At 38.4% G+C, this 18,527-nt stretch overlaps 1 protein-coding gene across 1 annotated transcript in view; it reads left to right on the top strand.

Annotated features, from left to right (window-relative positions):
• The window catches only part of ABCA13 (ATP binding cassette subfamily A member 13), a 286,889-nt gene that overhangs the window by 58,424 nt on the left and 209,938 nt on the right, over positions 1 to 18,527 (top strand). Inside the window, exons 17-23 of the mRNA XM_048839236.2 lie at positions 1,465 to 6,240; positions 7,844 to 9,649; positions 10,084 to 10,190; positions 12,288 to 12,406; positions 13,521 to 13,693; positions 14,893 to 14,969; positions 15,594 to 15,715. Of these exons, the coding sequence (XP_048695193.2) occupies positions 1,465 to 6,240; positions 7,844 to 9,649; positions 10,084 to 10,190; positions 12,288 to 12,406; positions 13,521 to 13,693; positions 14,893 to 14,969; positions 15,594 to 15,715 (7,180 nt within the window). The remainder of the gene's footprint in view (positions 1 to 1,464; positions 6,241 to 7,843; positions 9,650 to 10,083; positions 10,191 to 12,287; positions 12,407 to 13,520; positions 13,694 to 14,892; positions 14,970 to 15,593; positions 15,716 to 18,527) is intronic.

The raw sequence follows: 18,527 nt of genomic DNA, 5'->3' as shown, positions 1-18,527 counted from the left end.
TGGGATACTTAATTGTGAAAAGTAAATTTTAAATGACATGCCTGGTGGTGTCTGTAAACCTAGTCACAGTAATTGAGGGCCGTAGGTAAGCATTAGCTACGTTATATTCCACCCTCTGTGAACCTAGTTTCACATTATACAGTTTTCTTGCTCTGTATGGCTGCTAAATATTGACTTATTTCTTAACCTGTGAAACAGAAAGAATGAGCATAAGTGCAATAGAGGATGAGCACTCAGTAGTATGTACATTCTAGAATTTAAGGCTGCTTCCACAACTGAACCACATTGCTCATCCCATGGCCTGTGTTGTACCCTTGGTGGTTAAGGAGGACTCCCTAATGATTTGAATGAGGAGTTTGCTTAAAAGTGATGATACATGGTCTGTTTTGTTATATGCATAGTAATAGGGCTGAATTCTGCTCCCACTGAAGACAGTAAGAGAGTTTTGCCGTTCAATTCATTGGGAGCATGATCAGCCACACAGGCTCACATTATCAGCCACACAGGAACAAATGCACTTGTCCAGCTGGATAAAAATGTCAGTAAAGCAAGGTGAGAAATGAGCATTGTGACAGTAAGACAGGTACGTAGAAACTGGTGTCTGGTGTGGTGTAGCTACTCTGTTGGTTTGGAAACCATATAATTTCTATTGGCTCCGTTCATGGAATTTATACGTTTCTTGAGTTGGAGCTCCATGTCTTGAGGTCCTCTGATCCCAACATTCCTTGACTGTTGAGTCCAAAACTTAGCTCTTTTTAACCAACCTTGTAAGAACAACTGGTCTTTTTTTTTTTTTTTTTTTTTTTGTCAACACTTATGTTCATTGAAAAATGGCTTTGACAAAATGGATGTTTTTCAAGATTTTATTGAAAAACCGAAAACCAAACATTAATTGGCTTTCAGTTGTTGGGGGGGGGGGGAGAGATTTTTGGCTTTTTGGTTTTTGGCAAAAAACCTTGAAAACTTTCACTTTCTTCAAAAAGTGTGGAAAATAAAACACATTTTTCTATCTGTTGTACTTGTAAGTTCCATGACATCTAGCTAATCAGTCTGTAGAGCTTCAAGGCATAGCTAGCTTCATCAGCAGAATATACAAGTTCCTTGAACTGCAGATGTTTGACTATGCCAACTTTGCCAGTCGAAGTAGGTGTTCTTAACAGAGCCACCTAACCTCAACTGTATTTAGAGGACTTACGTGTTGTGACTTTCTAATCACTGTTTTTTTTCATGCTTTTTAAAATAGGTTGTGATTGTCAGTTAAAGTATTACAATTCTGGTGTTTTTTAATTGTTTCACTATTGAGCAAAATGTGCTTTGTATATATGAAATACACTTTACAAATACAATTTTAAGATGTAAATATAGCTGTGTTCTAATGTATGATAAACCATTACATTTAACTGGTTTGGGATGTAACTTTCCTATAGGTGACTAATTTGAAAAAAATCTCAATTAATGTTACAGGATCTTGACATCTGTCAAAGAGCTTTTGAAGAGGGAAAAGAACATAAAGGTTCTTGAGGAGCAGGAGTTGGTCTTCATTCTACAACTTTCAGAATTCATACAAAAAATGTTGACGCCTGGTTCTTCAGCCTCCTCAAGCCTCAAAGACGTCCAGTCCATAACAGAAATAGCCTTGACTAATGCAATTATGTGGCTTAACAGTTCTGCCAATATGAAGGCAGATGCTACAGATGTTCATATATTTTCTGAACTCGATAATGAACTACTAGAGAATTATCAACTTTTTACAATGCTCTGGCAGAGTGAGCAGCTGGAAGTATTTTGGCAAGTAGTAAAAAAGGTCTTGGATCAACATGACCATAGGATGTTTAGAAGTCCAATGGAAGCAATAGAGATGCTGCAGAAGTTGTTATCTAAAATTAGAATATCTTTGCTTCAGGAAAATCAAAAAGTCCTTAATGAAAGTTTGCAATTCTTCCAGAAAATCCTTACGGAGTGGCCTGAATTCACTTTTCTTGACATAGATTATGTAAACGACTTCAGTGAAAAATTCATAAGGAATCTCTATGAGGTTGGAGTGTTGACTCAAGAACATTTCACTGCTGCTCTCAGCACCATTCATGCTATGAGAAATGTCTCTTCTGTTCTAGTCTCAAATACAACTTCTGTATTCAAAGTACAAGACATAGGGAAAATTGTGTCTGATTTCTACCAAAACATCCCAGAGGTAGGGGACAGTAATGCAGCCTCACTTATTCAAATGCTTTTCTTTGTCCACCAAAACATTGATCAGTTAAGTACCCAGAGCAATAATTCTGTGCTAACGTTCTTCCAGAAGATCTCAGAAGACATTTCATCTCTTCTAATTCAACATGATTTCCAAAACATGAGTGAGGTTTTTGACTTTCTGTCTGAAGCTATACATCTCCTCCAGGGTCTCACCCAGAAACCTCTCTGTGAAAAGTTAGCAACAGTTTACAACTATGTAGAGCTCCGGGCCCAGTCTCTAGCACAGAAAGGGAAACAAGAGATAGAAGTGGTATACAGTACTCTGGGCAACCTTAAAACTATATTTAGAGAGACAGAGCTTCATACAACTGCCTTTCAGTATTTGAAACAACTTTTTGACATCTCAGCAGAAAGCTTGTTAAATAATGAATGTGCTGATTGGTATACACCTAGCATTCTTTCTGTGAGGCAAATAAGAGATGTTCACAACTCACTTGTCATTCCATTGGTCAGAGTTCTGTCAAATACATCAAACTTCAAAAGTGAGGTAAATGTGCCTTTTGCCATGCATTGCACCACTACCTGGCTTCAGATGTGGACAGAGATTTTGGAAGAAATGTCTGAAATACTGGGGTTGGATTTAAATTTTTTCAGTTATCTTCAGAATGGGCTGAATCACCTTTCTGAAGGCCTTGAAAATATAACCCATGCTGAACTGTGCAATACAACATTTACAATCAGTGCTGAAACTACATCAGCAATACATCTACTGAAAATAATAACAGACGCTTATAACGTAAATGAATGGAAATACTTTGAGACTCTAAGTGGTCTCATAAGTAAACTTAGCAACATAATTAATGTTATCAGCTCAATTAAAAGAGAGAATTTAGAGGAAGTTTTTCAAACAATGGAAAATGCAACTGTCAAATTGCAGAAATCTCTATTGAAGGTTAACGTTAGCAGGGAGTTTTTGGATTCCTGGTTTGATGTTTTCTTTCCATTGAGTTCTAAAGTGGAATATAGAGATACACCTGTAGATTTCAATGGGTATTCACTTTCAGATATTCTAACACTTTCTGCGGAAGAATTTGGAACTGTTCTCACTGACCTAAGAGAGACTGCTGGATTCCTTAAAAATATATCCCAAGATAAATATCTATTGTCTTGTGTGATCATTTTCCAGAATGTTACCAAGTTAGTTTTGGAAGATATTTTGAAAGAGAAAAATGTTTCACAGATATGTGTTCTGTCTCATCTTAATCCTCTTCTGACCTCGGATAACATAGTGAATGTAGTAGAGGGCTGTAATAGATGGATACATATTATCAGTAGCCTCAGTGAGAAATACATCACTTACTCCCACCTTGAGAATGCAAAACGTGTTTTATTTTTGTTGACGTTTCTGGGAAGCATTAATGAGACTGATACTAGCTTAAAGAATACCCTGGACATTGTTAACATTACTTTTAACCTCATAGAACCTCCATGCTTACTCAATGGTTCTGTTGCACATTGTGCAGATATTTGTTTCAGCATTCTAGCAAACATTTTAAAAGTTCTTCCTACATTTTCTGCAAAAGATGATGGACAGACCCATGACTTTATCTTTACTCTTTTGAATGTGTCAAGGGGCCAAATTCAGTCAATTGTCAAAGACTTAATGAGATTCTCACCATATACATCTGACTCAGAACAGATGTATTTCACTAAATTAATCACTGGAGCTATCAAGAAATCAAGAGAAGTCCTTAATTTGACTCAGAGTCTCCAGCCTTCTTCAGTAGCACTTTTGAGAGGAATTCATTTTTTTCTCAAGAATATAACTTCTGAATCCCTACAAAATAGCTCATCTCCTCTGGACACTGTAAATCTTCTAAATGCATTTGAAGCTCTTCCACAAGACAAAAATATGAGCTTCCTAAAGAAGTCCTTTCAACATCTGATTAGTTACTTTATGTCACACTTGCCTCACAATATGCAAAGTTTGCAAAACTTAACTCTGAATACATGGATGAAAGCAGCAGACCTCAATGTGGAACTAGTAAGGAAGGCACTAAACATCTTAAAGTCTTATAACCTTACCAATTTTCTGATACGATCAGGTGATAAAGGGTTTCCAAAGCATATGGCAACTTTGGTGAAAAACACTGAGAATGAAGATCTAGAATTCTTAATAGATCAACTCAAACAAATCCGAAAAAGCCTGCATTATTTCTTTAAAAAGATCAAAACTATGTACATTGAGAATTCTGTTCTGGACAAGTTGACAGGCTGGTTAGATTCCTTTGAGAACAATTCATGTTCTTGGAACTTGACCAACTTATGGCAAATGACTCAATTATTTAAAGAGACTGAGCTTGATGATATATTACAGGTGCTTTACCTTCTTCCTGATGCTATCAGTCTTATACAGCGTTTGGATCACAAAAACATCACTGATACCCTAATAGAAGTGTACACTTTCACATTAACTCAGGAAGCAAACATGTCAATATGTACCAAGGAAGATTTATCCAATAAAATAGATCGCCTTCTAGAGTTACTGGAGGTAGCAGCTGATATGCCTCAGGAATCTGCAAGGGCTTTGAGTTGTCTGACTGCAGTTATCTGCTGGAACCTCACCACGGAGTCACCTCAGAATGACCCAGCTTTAAGGACTTGTAACTTAAATGCACACAGAAATTTTTCATCTATTTACAACACAATTGCTGATGTACTTGAGCAGTTCAAGTTGACAACTCCAGGGGGACATGCCCTATGTTCTAATGAAGATTATCGGAGGGAGATCACTTACAAAGCGACTTGCTTCTTTCATCAGCTCAAAGAGTGGAACTCCATTCTTCTGAAGCTTTCTGAGATCCACAACATAAATAGTTTGGCTCTGAAACAGCTACTGGGATTTTGGAATAAGCTATCAGTATATGTTATGGCTTTTGGAAATAGTAGTACCATTGCAGTCTATTGCTCTTCCACACCGAAGAGACAAGCTGCTTTAGAGCTCATAGAAGCACTAAACAACATGACATCAACAGAGATGGCTATGGCCAAAGCTATTTTTGAACAGTTAGCAGATCTGTATCATGCCCTAAACTTGGATAGAAGCACAGGAATGTCTATTACAAAGACTCTTCTTATTCATTTAAAAAGCATGGCCAATGAAATATCTGGAGCGCTGAATAATGAAGATGTCCTGTCTTATTTTTTTTCTGCAGCCCAGCCTCTTCTCACACTGTCTCCTTTTGGAAACCAAACCTACATGGTGCTTACAGCATTATCAGCTTTGAGTAGAAATAATAGTTTGATTGGTAACTTTGAGGCCCTTTGGCTTGATAGAGAGAGAGGCATACAAGATTTATTAGTCAATTTTAGTGTTCCGAACTTACTTTCTGTGATAGACAAAGAAATTCAATTACTAAGTGCAGCAGCCAGAAAAAAATGTTCATTGGCACTTGCTAGTTTATTGAAACAATTTAATTCATCATCTCTAGAAACTCTGCTAAGAAGCTTTGAGGACTTTCAAGAAGTTGCGAGAGACTGGCTACATGAGTACACTAATAAAAATTTCTCTAAAATAATAAATGCACTAGTTGTCCTTATGGCCAATGAAAAGTCCTCTGATGACATAGTTCTGATTATCAAAGGTATCACTGAATTTTTGGAGCTCTTCAGAAATGGCTCTAAAGAAGATCACATTGATATTTCATTTGTTACTGATCTCCTTAGTGGGGAAAAGCTGAATAACGTTCATGTTGCTCACACAATTTTACAGAACAGTCTGCTTAACATGATCTCTGACCTCACTACTGAAGAAGAGGTACTGAACTTAAATGATACAGACCTTCAGATAATGGACTTCATTGATTTGTTTTTTGATGATGCACAATATGAAAATAATGGAAAACAGATCGCCTCATTCCAAAACAGGACAATGGAGATGATAAAAGAATTTTTACAGATAATCTTTCCATCTTCTGGAGGACATTATAGCAATAAAATGTTTGTCTTATTAAAAAACTTACATAAGGATATAATTGCAGAAATGAGGTGAGTGTGTTTGTCTATTAACCTTGTGTCCAAATACATTTAGAGACAGGGTTACTGTATATTAGTGACAATTTGGTTATACATTTTATTCTACTTTAGAACTGAACCTGTGAGTAAACCCACATCTGGGACCAAAACTATATTTAATGGATCAGGGCTATTATTTTATTTATTTAAATTTCTGTAACAGTTTTGGATTTTAGGATACACAATTTGGAAAGAATGATAGTGCAAAACATTTCAAGGCACTGTTTTGTACCTTGTAAAAATGGTATTGCTCTGAAAAAAGGGACTGATTTTTAAATGGTATGGGATTGCTGCACCAAATAATATGGAAATACTTGAAAGTAACCTACGTTGCCTTTGAGGTGACCAAACATAGACCATGCCTCTTAAATTCTATACTTGAAATGGTTTCAGCTTAAAATTCAAATTCATTAAAAAATTAACTGTTCCTATACCAGTGCAAGGAGTCTTGAGTTATGAACTTTCATAGAATTTTGTGCAGAATAATTGAATCACTGAAGTTTTGAGGAATTATTTTTGTACAAATTAAAATAATCCCAAAGCTGCTATCAATGCACTATTAAAACTGGAAAATCGAGCACACACATGATAAAAGTGGAGGCAACACTTAAATCCATTTCACATCCTCTGTATTTCAGTATGTACATTGTAACATCTAAAACTGAGTAATATAGTAAAGTATGAATTTACCAAAACAAAAAAGAACAGAAAATTCCATATGTTAATATAGCCAAATTAATGTTAAAAAGTTAAACTTTGAATTTCTTGAGTTTGATTTCACAACCAAACAACTAAAAAATACGTGCTTGTGGATTCTTCCCAACTTTAAATGTTTGTATCTTAAAAGTTATTGCACCAGTTTTTCCTCAAGTTTTGAATTGCTTTTTTCTTCAGTGAATAATAATCCAAATTTAAAGTTTCTGGCATCAATAATTCAAGTTGTGATTAAAAATTTAATTTGAAAATGTGGAAAGCGTCCCTCCCCCCGTCCCCTGCTTGCATAACACAGAATGTTAAAAGGATTCTGCTCTAACATCATACTAGAAGTAAAATACAATAGCCTATAACAACTCCTCCAGTTTTATGTCATTGTAACTCTGTTGACTTCAGTTTGTTGGGGTAATCTGGCTGTTGACTGAAATGAAGTTACACTCGTGTCAAACTGGAATAAATCAGTTATGAATGAGGTCCACAATATCTAATCAATATCACAAAGTGGCTAGACAATTTTGGGTAATACTTTTATTAATAGTACTTCACCAATTTCTTTCCCCACCCCCTAGCCACCATTTTCTTCTCTTTATTATCCCAAAACCTCTACATTTCCTGTACTAATTTATAAAATACTGGGTATCGGGTTTTTCCATTGTTGAGATGCCTGTTATGGCATCATCCAAAAGGCCTGATCGGGCAACCAGAATGTCCCTTTGGATGACCAGAGTCCACAGCCAAACATTAATCATATTATAGCTTACTGGTAATCTTTCTATTTTGTAGTAATACTCCATATTTTCCTAAACTAGTCTTACAGTAATGATAATTTGCATCATCCCAATCAGCAATATTTCTGTTGCAGGATATTCCCCAAAGATGATATTGGAACTCCACTAAACTTGGATCAGTCTGTTAATCTAAAGGAAGAAGTTGATGGGTTGAAAGAAAATATGTATGACCTAATCAAGGATGCAACCATATCTGAAAATGGGACATTTCATTTTGAGAGTGCAAAAGGACTTAAGTTTATGAGGGATTTGTTTAATGTTCTGTTTAAAGATTTTTCTGTAAAAAATGGCAGCAGAAGTAACTATGAACTGTTTACTTTTGTGAATCAGGTGTTATTTAATACAAGTAATCCTGGTGACTTTGCCCAGCTGATTAGAGATCTTTCTAGAACTCTTCAATTTATGCGGCAAACTTCTGCAGAAATGGGAAACCTCATGAATTTTTTTAACAAGCATTTCAAGGATTTCCTAGTTAGCTATCCTACTTTTCGAGAAATGGTGCTTGCTAATTTAACAGAACTGTTGGCCTCTGTGGATAAGGTGTTTCCTTTGAAAAATAGGCAGATAATAGAAACTACAGAGACATTACTTGATCTCATCTTGTGGAGTGGTGGAGCTAACTATACTCGCAACCCCTTTCCAGAGCTTGCTGTTGATTTGGGCTCATTGTTGTGGGAAAGCAATGAATTTGTAAAGCTAGCAAAAATAGTAGAAGTCATTGTTAAGTTTTTAACATTGTCCAAGAAAGCTTCAGAAAAGGTAGCTAGCTGTTTGGAACTATCTATCAACTCAAATGCTACGGAAAACTTAGACTACATTGAGATGGTCTATTCAGACCTCCAAAGAGCTGTTCATGATGCAATAGAAGAGTTAACTGAAACTGAGACTGCAGAGCTTCTGCTTTCAAGCCACCATCAAGTGGCAGATTTGGGGAAAGCATTTCTTGATTTGACATACTTGTCTATTCGAGATAAGCTTTCCAGATCATATGGCTCTGGAACTGCAAACATATCAACCAGATTGGTCGCAAATCTGAGCAAACTCAGTGGTTTAAATGATATTGCAGGTGAAATTGCTGAGTTTTTAGCAAATGGGCAGAATTATTCTGCAGAATTGGAAAGACTTGTTGCAATTGTTACCAGAGCAAGCATAAACTCATCTGATGATACTGCCAGTCTAATAGAAGATCTTCTTGATTTTTTTGTACCAATTAATGATATTAGTAAAATACATTTAACTTCTAGACTAAATTTTACTCATGATCCAATAAATGAAGAAAAATGGGAGAGAATTCAGGAGATGATTACTTATTTGGGCAAAGGAAACATTACATCAATAAAAGCTTCTATCAGAGCTGTAGCTGATCTCTTTCTGGGAGCTTTCTGGAAAAATCACTTAGGTGAACGTGACTTAAATCTGCTGCTGACTTATGCAGACAACCAAGATGACTTTCTTAAAGTTTTAGAAGTCACTATGGAATCATTCAAGTTAATGAAGAATGTTTCTGGAGGAAGCTTCAACCTGTGGTCACTTTTTGCCAGCCTTATGAACCAAAATATAACTTACCAGCAGAAGGAACCGTGCATCTGGGAAACAATTATTGAGGACTCATTAAATAGAACTAATCCTTGGATAGAGTTGCTGCATTTAAGTGCTGATCAGCAAGTGAATTCCCCAAGAGCCTTACTCCAAACAGTTATGGCATTCTTTGCTAATGGAACTTCTGATGTAGCTGACATGGCCCAGTTGGAAAACAGCATACTAAGGATGATGCATGACTTTGACTTGATTTTCAAACCTTTATCATCATATGAAAAGTATGCCAGACAGTTGGTTAACTTGGCTGAGTATTGGCGACAAGGCCCACTAAAAGAACAAAGGTAAATATTGGAAGGTTGGCTTATTTTTAAAATCATTGTCCAGGTCTGATTTTTGTTCAGAGGTGCTGAACAGTGCTGGCAGTCAAGTCAAAGCGAGGTGCTCAGCATCTCTGAAAATCAGACTGATTTATATTGAGATTGAATTGTTTTAGAAATGAGAAGAAGGAAAGGGGCCAGGGGAAACGATCTATAGCCAACACAAGAAAAGTAGTTAGCATTTAAAGACTTAACATTCCTACTAAAATCTGAAGATAGTGTGCCACCACCCCTTGGCCTGATTCTGATCTGGTTCGCATTGTTGTAAATCAGGAGTGATGTGTAACTGCAATGAGAATCAGGCCCGCTGATCTTTGTAATAGTGTGTGCAGGCCTATTGTAGCTATTCTCTGATTCTGTCATCATAAAAGTGATGGTATCCTATTATTTTTCCTTAGAGTCTCTGAGATGTGCCAGGGTTTCCAGAAGCATTTAAGCCCTGCTAATGCCCAACTGCTACAGAAGGTGCAGATTATGGCTTTGAGTGTATTTACAATCCTTTCAGGTTGGTTGCTGTAATAATAACTGTTGGCAGGATGGGTCCATTATTCATGTTGTTGCTGTGTTGCTAAGACTGTGCTCAGGGCATTCATGTGTAATAGCGATAAATTCACTTGGATGGTCTCAAGCCTCAGAATGAAGTTGAGAGGCACCTGAAAACAATTTGACTCAGAAGGCCTAGTATAACAAAATGCCACACAAATGGATGCCTTAAGTTAGATTCCTAAATCCATATTTAGGCTCCCTGGATTGGGGTGGGGGTGGATTTTCAGAAGTGGTCAGTGTTAGCCTAACTCTGCTCCAACCACCTAATGGAGTAAAACTCACAATGAGATCAGAGTTAAGCCAACACTGAGTGGTTTTGAAAATTCCACCCATAAATAAGTTCTGGTTTTCAGATGTACTGAGCACCCAGAAGAGCCCACTGACCTCTGAAAATCAGGTCACTTATTTAGCTCTTACATAGGGGTTTAGGAATCTAACATTTAGACACCTGTCTGTCTTGATCTTTGTAGTATTTGGTTACTTTAAGTCTTCTGAGTCAAGTGAAACCACACAGAACTCTACGTAAGATACACAAAAGGTAATCAGATGTGCTCATTTTCTGCAGAGTTGCCTAGCTCAACTAGTCACCTAAATTTGCCCTGCTGGTTTTGAATGAATCTGAATTTAAAAAGACTGCTCTGAAAAGTGACTAGATACAATTTGCCCCACCATTTCTCTCCTATGTGTATTCAGTGTAAGGTCAGCAGATTTAATGACAGGAATGAATTTTTATTAGTCTGTCTTTTTTCCTGTTAACTGGTGGACCAATCCAGCTCTGTGAGGCAGCTGGATTTTGTTCTGTTAACCGTAGGGCAGCTGTAGGGCCAAAGTCTCTCCTTACTGTCACATGTACAAACCTACTGAAGGCAGCGGAATGGAGCTGTTTGCTCTGGATATGATGGCGTACCATTTGTGTAAAGATTGCTCCTCCAAGGGATCGGGTAGGAATGATGGAAGACCCCTTTCATGACTGATCCCTAGGATTATCTCTCTACTGCAAAGCATCCAACATACTGGCCCTTCCCTCCACTTGCAATTGTGTTGTGGGAGTTACTGCTGCCCTGGGGATACAGTAACCTTAAGGTCTCACCATAGGGAAACAGGATGATGAGGGTCCCAGAGAGCTGCTCAGAGTGAAAAATATCGTTACTTATTTGTATGATCATAACACCTAGGAGCCCCAATCATGGATCAGAACCCCACTGTGCTAGGTGCTGTACAAACAGAGAACAAAAAGATGGTCTCTGCACCAAAGAACTTATAGTCTAAATGTGAGATAAGAGACACCAGGTGGATACAGACAGATGTGGGGAGTATAAATGAACAGTGAGACAGTATTGGTCAGCATGACGGGCAGTGGTCTTATCACACCTGTGAAACTTTCTCAAGTTTTTTGTAAGCATCACAGCAAAGGAGAGTTTTGAGGAGGGATTTGAAGGAGGATAATAAGGTAGCAAATAGCAGATGTTTACAGGGAACTTCTCCCAAGCACAAGGGGCATCATGGGAGGAAGCACAAAGATGCTTTCTTGAAAATATTATAGCTGGGCAGTGGAGGTTGGCATAATCAGAGGCAAAAATTGACAGCTTGATGGCAAAATAGAAATTATAGGGTGGGGATTGACGGTGTGTGGCCTTGAAAGTGAAGACAAGTATCTTATGTTAGATGAGACAGAGATGGAGGAGTCATTGGAGGGCGTAAGTAAACTTAAAACTCCTGACTGTCTCTGTGTCTTGCTTTCATGAAACTGTCACGAAGTCCTTGAGCTCTGGTTCTGCACCAGGCCTGATTGCCCTTGGGAATTGCTCAGGATGGTATAGGACCACCATACAGTTGGTGTAAGGGTAACATACCCTTTTCTCCCATGTAGCCTGTGCAATGACTATCTCTAGAAATAATACTTAGCAGTTGTGTACCACACAATATTTTCCTGCCCTTACTTTTAAAACTTCTTTCCTCACTCCTAACCCTTCTCAATGCTGTTGGCACTTCTGACAGGGAATCATGTTTAGAGTGATCTTTTTCACTGATTCAGCCTGTGTGTTTTCTCTTACAGACAACCCGACTGTCATCAGCAACCTTCTCTGTGCTTTTACGAGCTGTAAGGATGACCTAACAAGGTGTTTCCTCCTTTCTGCCATTGAAGGAATCAATTTGGTTCATGAGCAGTATCAGGTTTGAACAATTTCTAATCCTGCCAACATCCTTTTGTCATGCTTTAAATTTCACACTGGAAAATTACTCCATAAGTATTTTCCTTCTTTTTTTTTTCTACTGCCTGAAAAATCAATCACCATGCTTGTGTATAATCAGGGTTTTTAAGGGATGTTGTTCTGCCACACTTGATAGTGATACCGAGAGGGAATCACATAATATATGCTGACAAGTGTTGAAAGCCATAAACAGAATAACTAGATTGCCATTGGGTACCAAACAGCAATTGGTATTGCAGGTGCTTTCACAGCACTAAAAATTTATAAGGACAAGGGAAAAAAATCCAAACAAAATACAAACCAATCCCCCAGCCAGAAGCATCTGGGCTAAAATAATACCCAGAGTGCAATTAACTGTGCTGCCAAGAGAGATTGATCTCTGTATCTACAACAGTTCTGAAGTTTGGCAAAACTCGTAATCAGAAGACCAACAATGTAGCATTTAGAGCCCCATTCAGTGCTCAGTCTTGCTCCACTGAAGTCAATGAGAGTTTTGCCATTGACTTCAGTGAGAGGAGAACCAAATCATCAGACACCACCAACATGTTAAATGTACCTTTTTTTACTATAAAGTTTTCCTTTCCTCAGTTTTGGCTCCCTGCTCTGATATTTTGCACTTGGTCTACTCAGAGCTCTTGTTGATGTACATGGAAGTTCTGAGTAGGTAAGGCGAGTAGACAGAGTTGGGAGCCATCTGATGAATCTGAGAGTAGAATTTTGCTCAGAGACCATGTATCTCTTGATTTTTCCTCTCTCTCTTTCCCAGTCTCTATAACACCAGTCACCCACCTACACAAAGCACATGTACAAAAGGCCAAAAAGAAATGTCCTAGCTTGAGAAAGAATAGTTAGATAAAAGGAAAAACAGCGATAACAGTACACAGGTCATGATGCAAGGGGGTGGGGGCACCTGGTTGCAGGTATTTAATAAATCATTATCTATCCACATTTTGATTTGTGTTTATTTTTAAACAAAGTTAACCAGAAACTACACAACATTTAGCAGTTTAGGCCTGTTATTTCAAGCAAATAAATACACAGCATGTAAATTTAACTATGGTTGCTATCTTTTGCAGGATATTGAAACAATGTTGTCAGCTGCCAATGAAGGGGAGTGTGGGAACCGTTTATATGTAAACAGGAAGCTGTCCAGTACCTTGGAGAGCTTCCAGAGAGCATTACAAAATACCACCTACAGCAGCTGTGAATGTCAACTCACCTTTGAGAACATCCAGAAACACATGCAAACGTAAAGCCTTTAGTTTTCACTGCCATGTTGTTCTGCTACGCATTACTTTTTTTAGTCACAGTGATATCGTTCCGTATGTATTCATAAAAAGTTTGCACAATTACAGTATAACCTCTGCTCACCTAATGTTTGGTTAACAATCTAAGGTCCGGGTTAATTGGAGATTGGTGAGATCCCAACAGCAATATGTACCACTGATCCATGATGATCAAAATCCCTGTTTATCAAAACATGCTGGAAGTTTTCAAACAAACAAAAAAGTTACTGTGTAGTCATTAGTGGTATCAACAATACTGCAGCAATAGTTACTGACTTGACTCCTGACTGAAAATTCTTTTATTTTACCTCTACGCCAGACAGTTCAAATAAGCATCCACATTTCTGGGTTCTTCGCTAACTTCCATTTTCCAAGGCTTGATCCTATGATGTGCTGAGAGTCTTGTGCAATGTGCTAAATATTCAGGTCAATTCAAGTTAAGCGTGCACAAAAACTCACAGGCATGCTTGGCACCTCACAGTATTGAGCCCTAAGTCGTCTTAGATTTTTATTCTGTCCGTTATACAGTGCTGCTGTGCAGCCACCTGAGAGAGTAGCAAATACTATTGTTAACTAGAAGGTAAATGAAACTCTACTGGAAACCTTGGAGATTCTTTAAACCAGTTGCCTGTAGAAGGGTAACACTTTACTGTCCTCTCAGTTTCCATCCAGAAGACCATGTTTTCAAAATTTACCTGAAAGACTTAAGTCCATTAGTGCCATTAAGAAGAGTCTGTGGCCAGAAGCTGCTGTACCTCTAGACCATTGACTCATGTCACCTATTTTTTTAGGCCATGTACTGAAAGTCATGGAGATGAGAAACTGCTAGACCAGTGCTTTTTCATCTGGTTTATTTTCATACAACTTAATAATGGAGAATCTCATGAATCATCTCCTCTCATAACTCCCCCACGGGTAAGAAGTGTGATTATCCCTGCCCAGGCAGTGTGTGTGCATAGTAGGAAGGCCTGATGCCCCTCTCTCCATCTGTAACAGCTCACATGTACAAGCACCAGGACTAATCTGGTCCTTAGGATTAACCTTTTGCTTCATTAATGTTACTTCAGTAGTCCATGATAAGACCTGTACTTAGTAAGCTTAACATATGGTAAAATGAACTACTTGGAAGTGGCTGCTTGTAAAACTAGTGTTGTCATTTCAGGTTGGCTGGAAACCTAGAGGCACCTTTGTCAGGAAATCCAGTGGTAGCTTTTGTCAGTAACTTCAGTCCGCCAAATGGTGAGTACATGGTTTCTTTACAGGAGCTAACATAAACTACAGTGCTGTTTTGGAGATCACTGAGGTACATTTGTTCACAAGGCAAGAGAGAGAATATAACTAAGTAAAAAGAATGCTGCTTAGGGAAAGTACCAAGGTGACATTGTATTGGTGTCTTATGAATAATTTGGGGTCTGTTCCTCCTCACTATCCCCCTGGCCCACCTGTTGCCACTGGCCCCAGGTCAGTATAGTTTCTGTGGAAACTAGGCTGCCAAGGGCTGCTCCAGTCACATGCTCTTGGAATCATTCTGAAAGGGGAGATCCAAACTGCAGAGAGAGAAGACAGATTAACTGATTGAAAACTGCCTTTGGTAATTTAAGGTGCCTTCTTCCCAAACCAGTTGTGGGGAATGGTGTATGCTCCAATGGAGTAACCATCCTGCCACCCTTCTCTGCCTGTGGATCTCGAATCCCTCCAGTCCCTTAGGATTGGTAGGAAAGAGAATAGCATGCCTTGGAAACAGCACTCAGCCCTTTCCTGCCCCCATAGCATAGATCTGCGAGGAAATGGAGGGCTGCCTGCTGACCCCCAATTAAAGCAGTGTGGTGGGAAATCAGCAATCCATGTTTTCCTGCATTGCAGATGTGAAAATCAAAGACTGTGTGCATAATGTTCCTGAGCTGGCTCGGGACCTTCGTTCTTTAGTCAACATTTCTGAGGAGACTATCAACACCCTCTTGGAAGCCAATTTCTCACAGTCCAAGGTACAAGGCGAGAAATGGGATGCTGGATTAACATATTGACCTATAAAAATGCTTTCCAGCTTCTTTTAGCTGGTGTAGAAATGAACAAGATTTGTTAGGTATGTGGGCCTCCTATGTTTTCATTTGCCATTTTTTTATATGGAAGATTGTTTTTGTTTGGGAAATTCAAAATAAAGCATTAAGAGCCCAATGAGAAAACCCTCTGATACTAGCAGCTAACCCCCTGAGGCTTTGTATAGTCTTCTGGAAACTTCAAGGTTTCACCTTCCTGAATAGTTAATTTCCTATTCTCTCCTATAATGGGCAAAAAGTTTCAGCTTTTAGTTGATGGGGTGGAGGCAGGACAGCGACAAATTCTCTGGAAATAGGCACAGCTCCATTGGGTTCAGTGGAGTTTCACCCATTTTTATCTACAAAAGGTCATCCTTTTACCACCAGGACATTCTGGAAAGCCCATAATCTCCATGGGGAAATTGTACTGCACCCCACATAGCTCTCAGATTTGTAATGAGGAGAGCAGATCACTGTCTTGTGCTCCTGTGATGTGCTACTCCCCCAAGAGCCTTGATGTCATTGTCTCTGTTTCCGATGACTGTGACCAATTCCATCTCTGAAGCTTGGAGTAGTATTAACTCTCCTTTGTCCAGTATGAATCATAAATGGGGAAGCTAACTACAGGTGTTCTTTCCTCTGTGTGTGCGCGTGTGTGTGTGTGTGTGTGTGTGTGTGTGTGTGTTGGAAATGTATTGGTATTTTGGTACTTGACTGAAACTGATCAGATCAATCAAGCAGCCACTGGATGTCACTGATGCTCTACAATCAGAGGAAGCTTAAGGTTTTGTCCGTAGAAAGCTTGACTACTAGATTTCAGAGTAACAGCCGTGTTAGTCTGTATTCGCAAAAAGAAAAGGAGTACTTGTGGCACCTTAGAGACTAACCAATTTATTTGAGCATGAGCTTTCGTGAGCTACAGCTCACTTCATCAGATGCATACCGTGGAAACAGATGGACATCGTACCAAAAGGACTGAAGGTAAAAAATCCATTACAATCTACATACCACACAGACTATGCTGACAGCTTGTGCCTCACGCTCTCAAAGAAACTGCGGAATCACCTGATCAAGATCCTCTACAGCAAACAGGGAAAGATTAAGAATGAGCTCTCAAAAATGGAAAGGCAGTTTCCACGGTATGCATCTGATGAAGTGAGCTGTAGCTCACGAAAGCTCATGCTCAAATAAATTGGTTAGTCTTTAAGGTGCCACAAGTTCTCAGTTTGAATTCTTTCACACAACAAGCTTAACTTTACTTATAGGTGGCTTCTGTTCCTTTGTCAATGTTAATAATTGCTATTATTGCTATTTCATTACTTTGTTAGCAGTAAATGTAGACAAGATACCTGGAAGGGATTCAGTAAAAGAGGAATTTGACAGTAAACTTTTATATCCCTATTCTCTTGAAATAATAATGCTATGGAGCTGAATTTTCAAATGTGGTCTCTTATGTCTGCAAATATTGTGGGCACACCCTGATATGCAAGCAAATGCCACATTTGCATGTTCATACAAACATTTGCTTGTGTTAAAAAAAAAAAAGTACGTAGACACACCCAATGTGTATGGGACATAATACATTTTTACTTTTGCACAGCATGGAAGTATATATTTCAGATGCAATGTATGCATCTCCTGTTATGTAAATGGTATGTTGTGGACATAGCTATGTAAGCATTTTTTTCATTTGCAGTTGTGGGGGGCAGTTTGACCATGTTTTATGAATACGAACCTTGCTACACTTATTCATGCTTTTGTCTCACCTCAAGACTAGACTACAGTGATGTGCTTTATGGTACTTTATTTTAAACGGCCATTCAGAAACTGAATCTAACCTAGACTGGCTGCTCACTTAATGAGTGGCCTTTTCTGTGAACAGTGCATAAAACTATTGCCCAGAAAACTGCGCTACTTTTGAATTTCCAGAAAGAGTTCATAGGGTTGGTTTTAACCTGTTAGATAAAGCCTGAAGCGGCTTGGAACTGTGCCTATTTTCCAGAGCTGGTTAGGAACCAGAATTTCTGTTCCACGGAAGATTTTTGAAGAAAAAAATCCTGTGAAACAAAAATTCCTAAAAAGTTGGATTTGGAACAATCAACATGGTTTCTTTTGATAGTGTAGAAACATTTATTTTACATGTATAGTATATTAAAATAGTAAATATAATAATTATAGATATTATCTATTTAAGAGTAAATATCTTTAGCAGTAACATTTTAATATAATATAAACTAAATTGAAAAGAATAGTCAAAATGAACCCTTTTGACTTTTTCCTTTTGAAACTTTTGTTGAAATGACATGTTTCCCACAATATATTATAATTTCAATAAACTGCATTTTTCATCAATGACTTTTCATCCAGCTATACTTTGGGGTCCGATTATTGAGGAACCATCTGCCTCCAAGTGTCCCTGTGTGACACTACCATTGATACAATTAACAGAGATGCTCCAGGGACAATTCCCTCCTCGTGAACATGGAGTTTCAAGCTCTGTGTTCAGCAAAGACCTCCTGACCCTGGAACTCCTGTTCCTTCTCTGTCTCTCAGATCCTTGGATTTGTTGTTCCTCTGAACTCACTACAAAAGCTGTCTTTTCTCCTGGGCATTAGAGGAGGAAGGTGTCTGAGGGGTTTGGTGATGTATCTGGGCTGGCAGGATTTGTCATTGATCTCCTATATTTGTGGAGGGATGAGTCATCTTCTGTACTACTGGATGGTACTATTCACTACTAAATTAAAGAAATGCAGCTGTTTTT

The sequence above is a fragment of the Caretta caretta genome, chromosome 2 (genome assembly GCF_965140235.1).
Source record: "Caretta caretta isolate rCarCar2 chromosome 2, rCarCar1.hap1, whole genome shotgun sequence".
Lineage (NCBI taxonomy): Eukaryota > Metazoa > Chordata > Testudines > Cheloniidae > Caretta > Caretta caretta.
The sequence above is the reverse complement of the archived record's forward strand: the minus strand, read 5'-3'. Positions and strand labels throughout refer to the sequence as shown.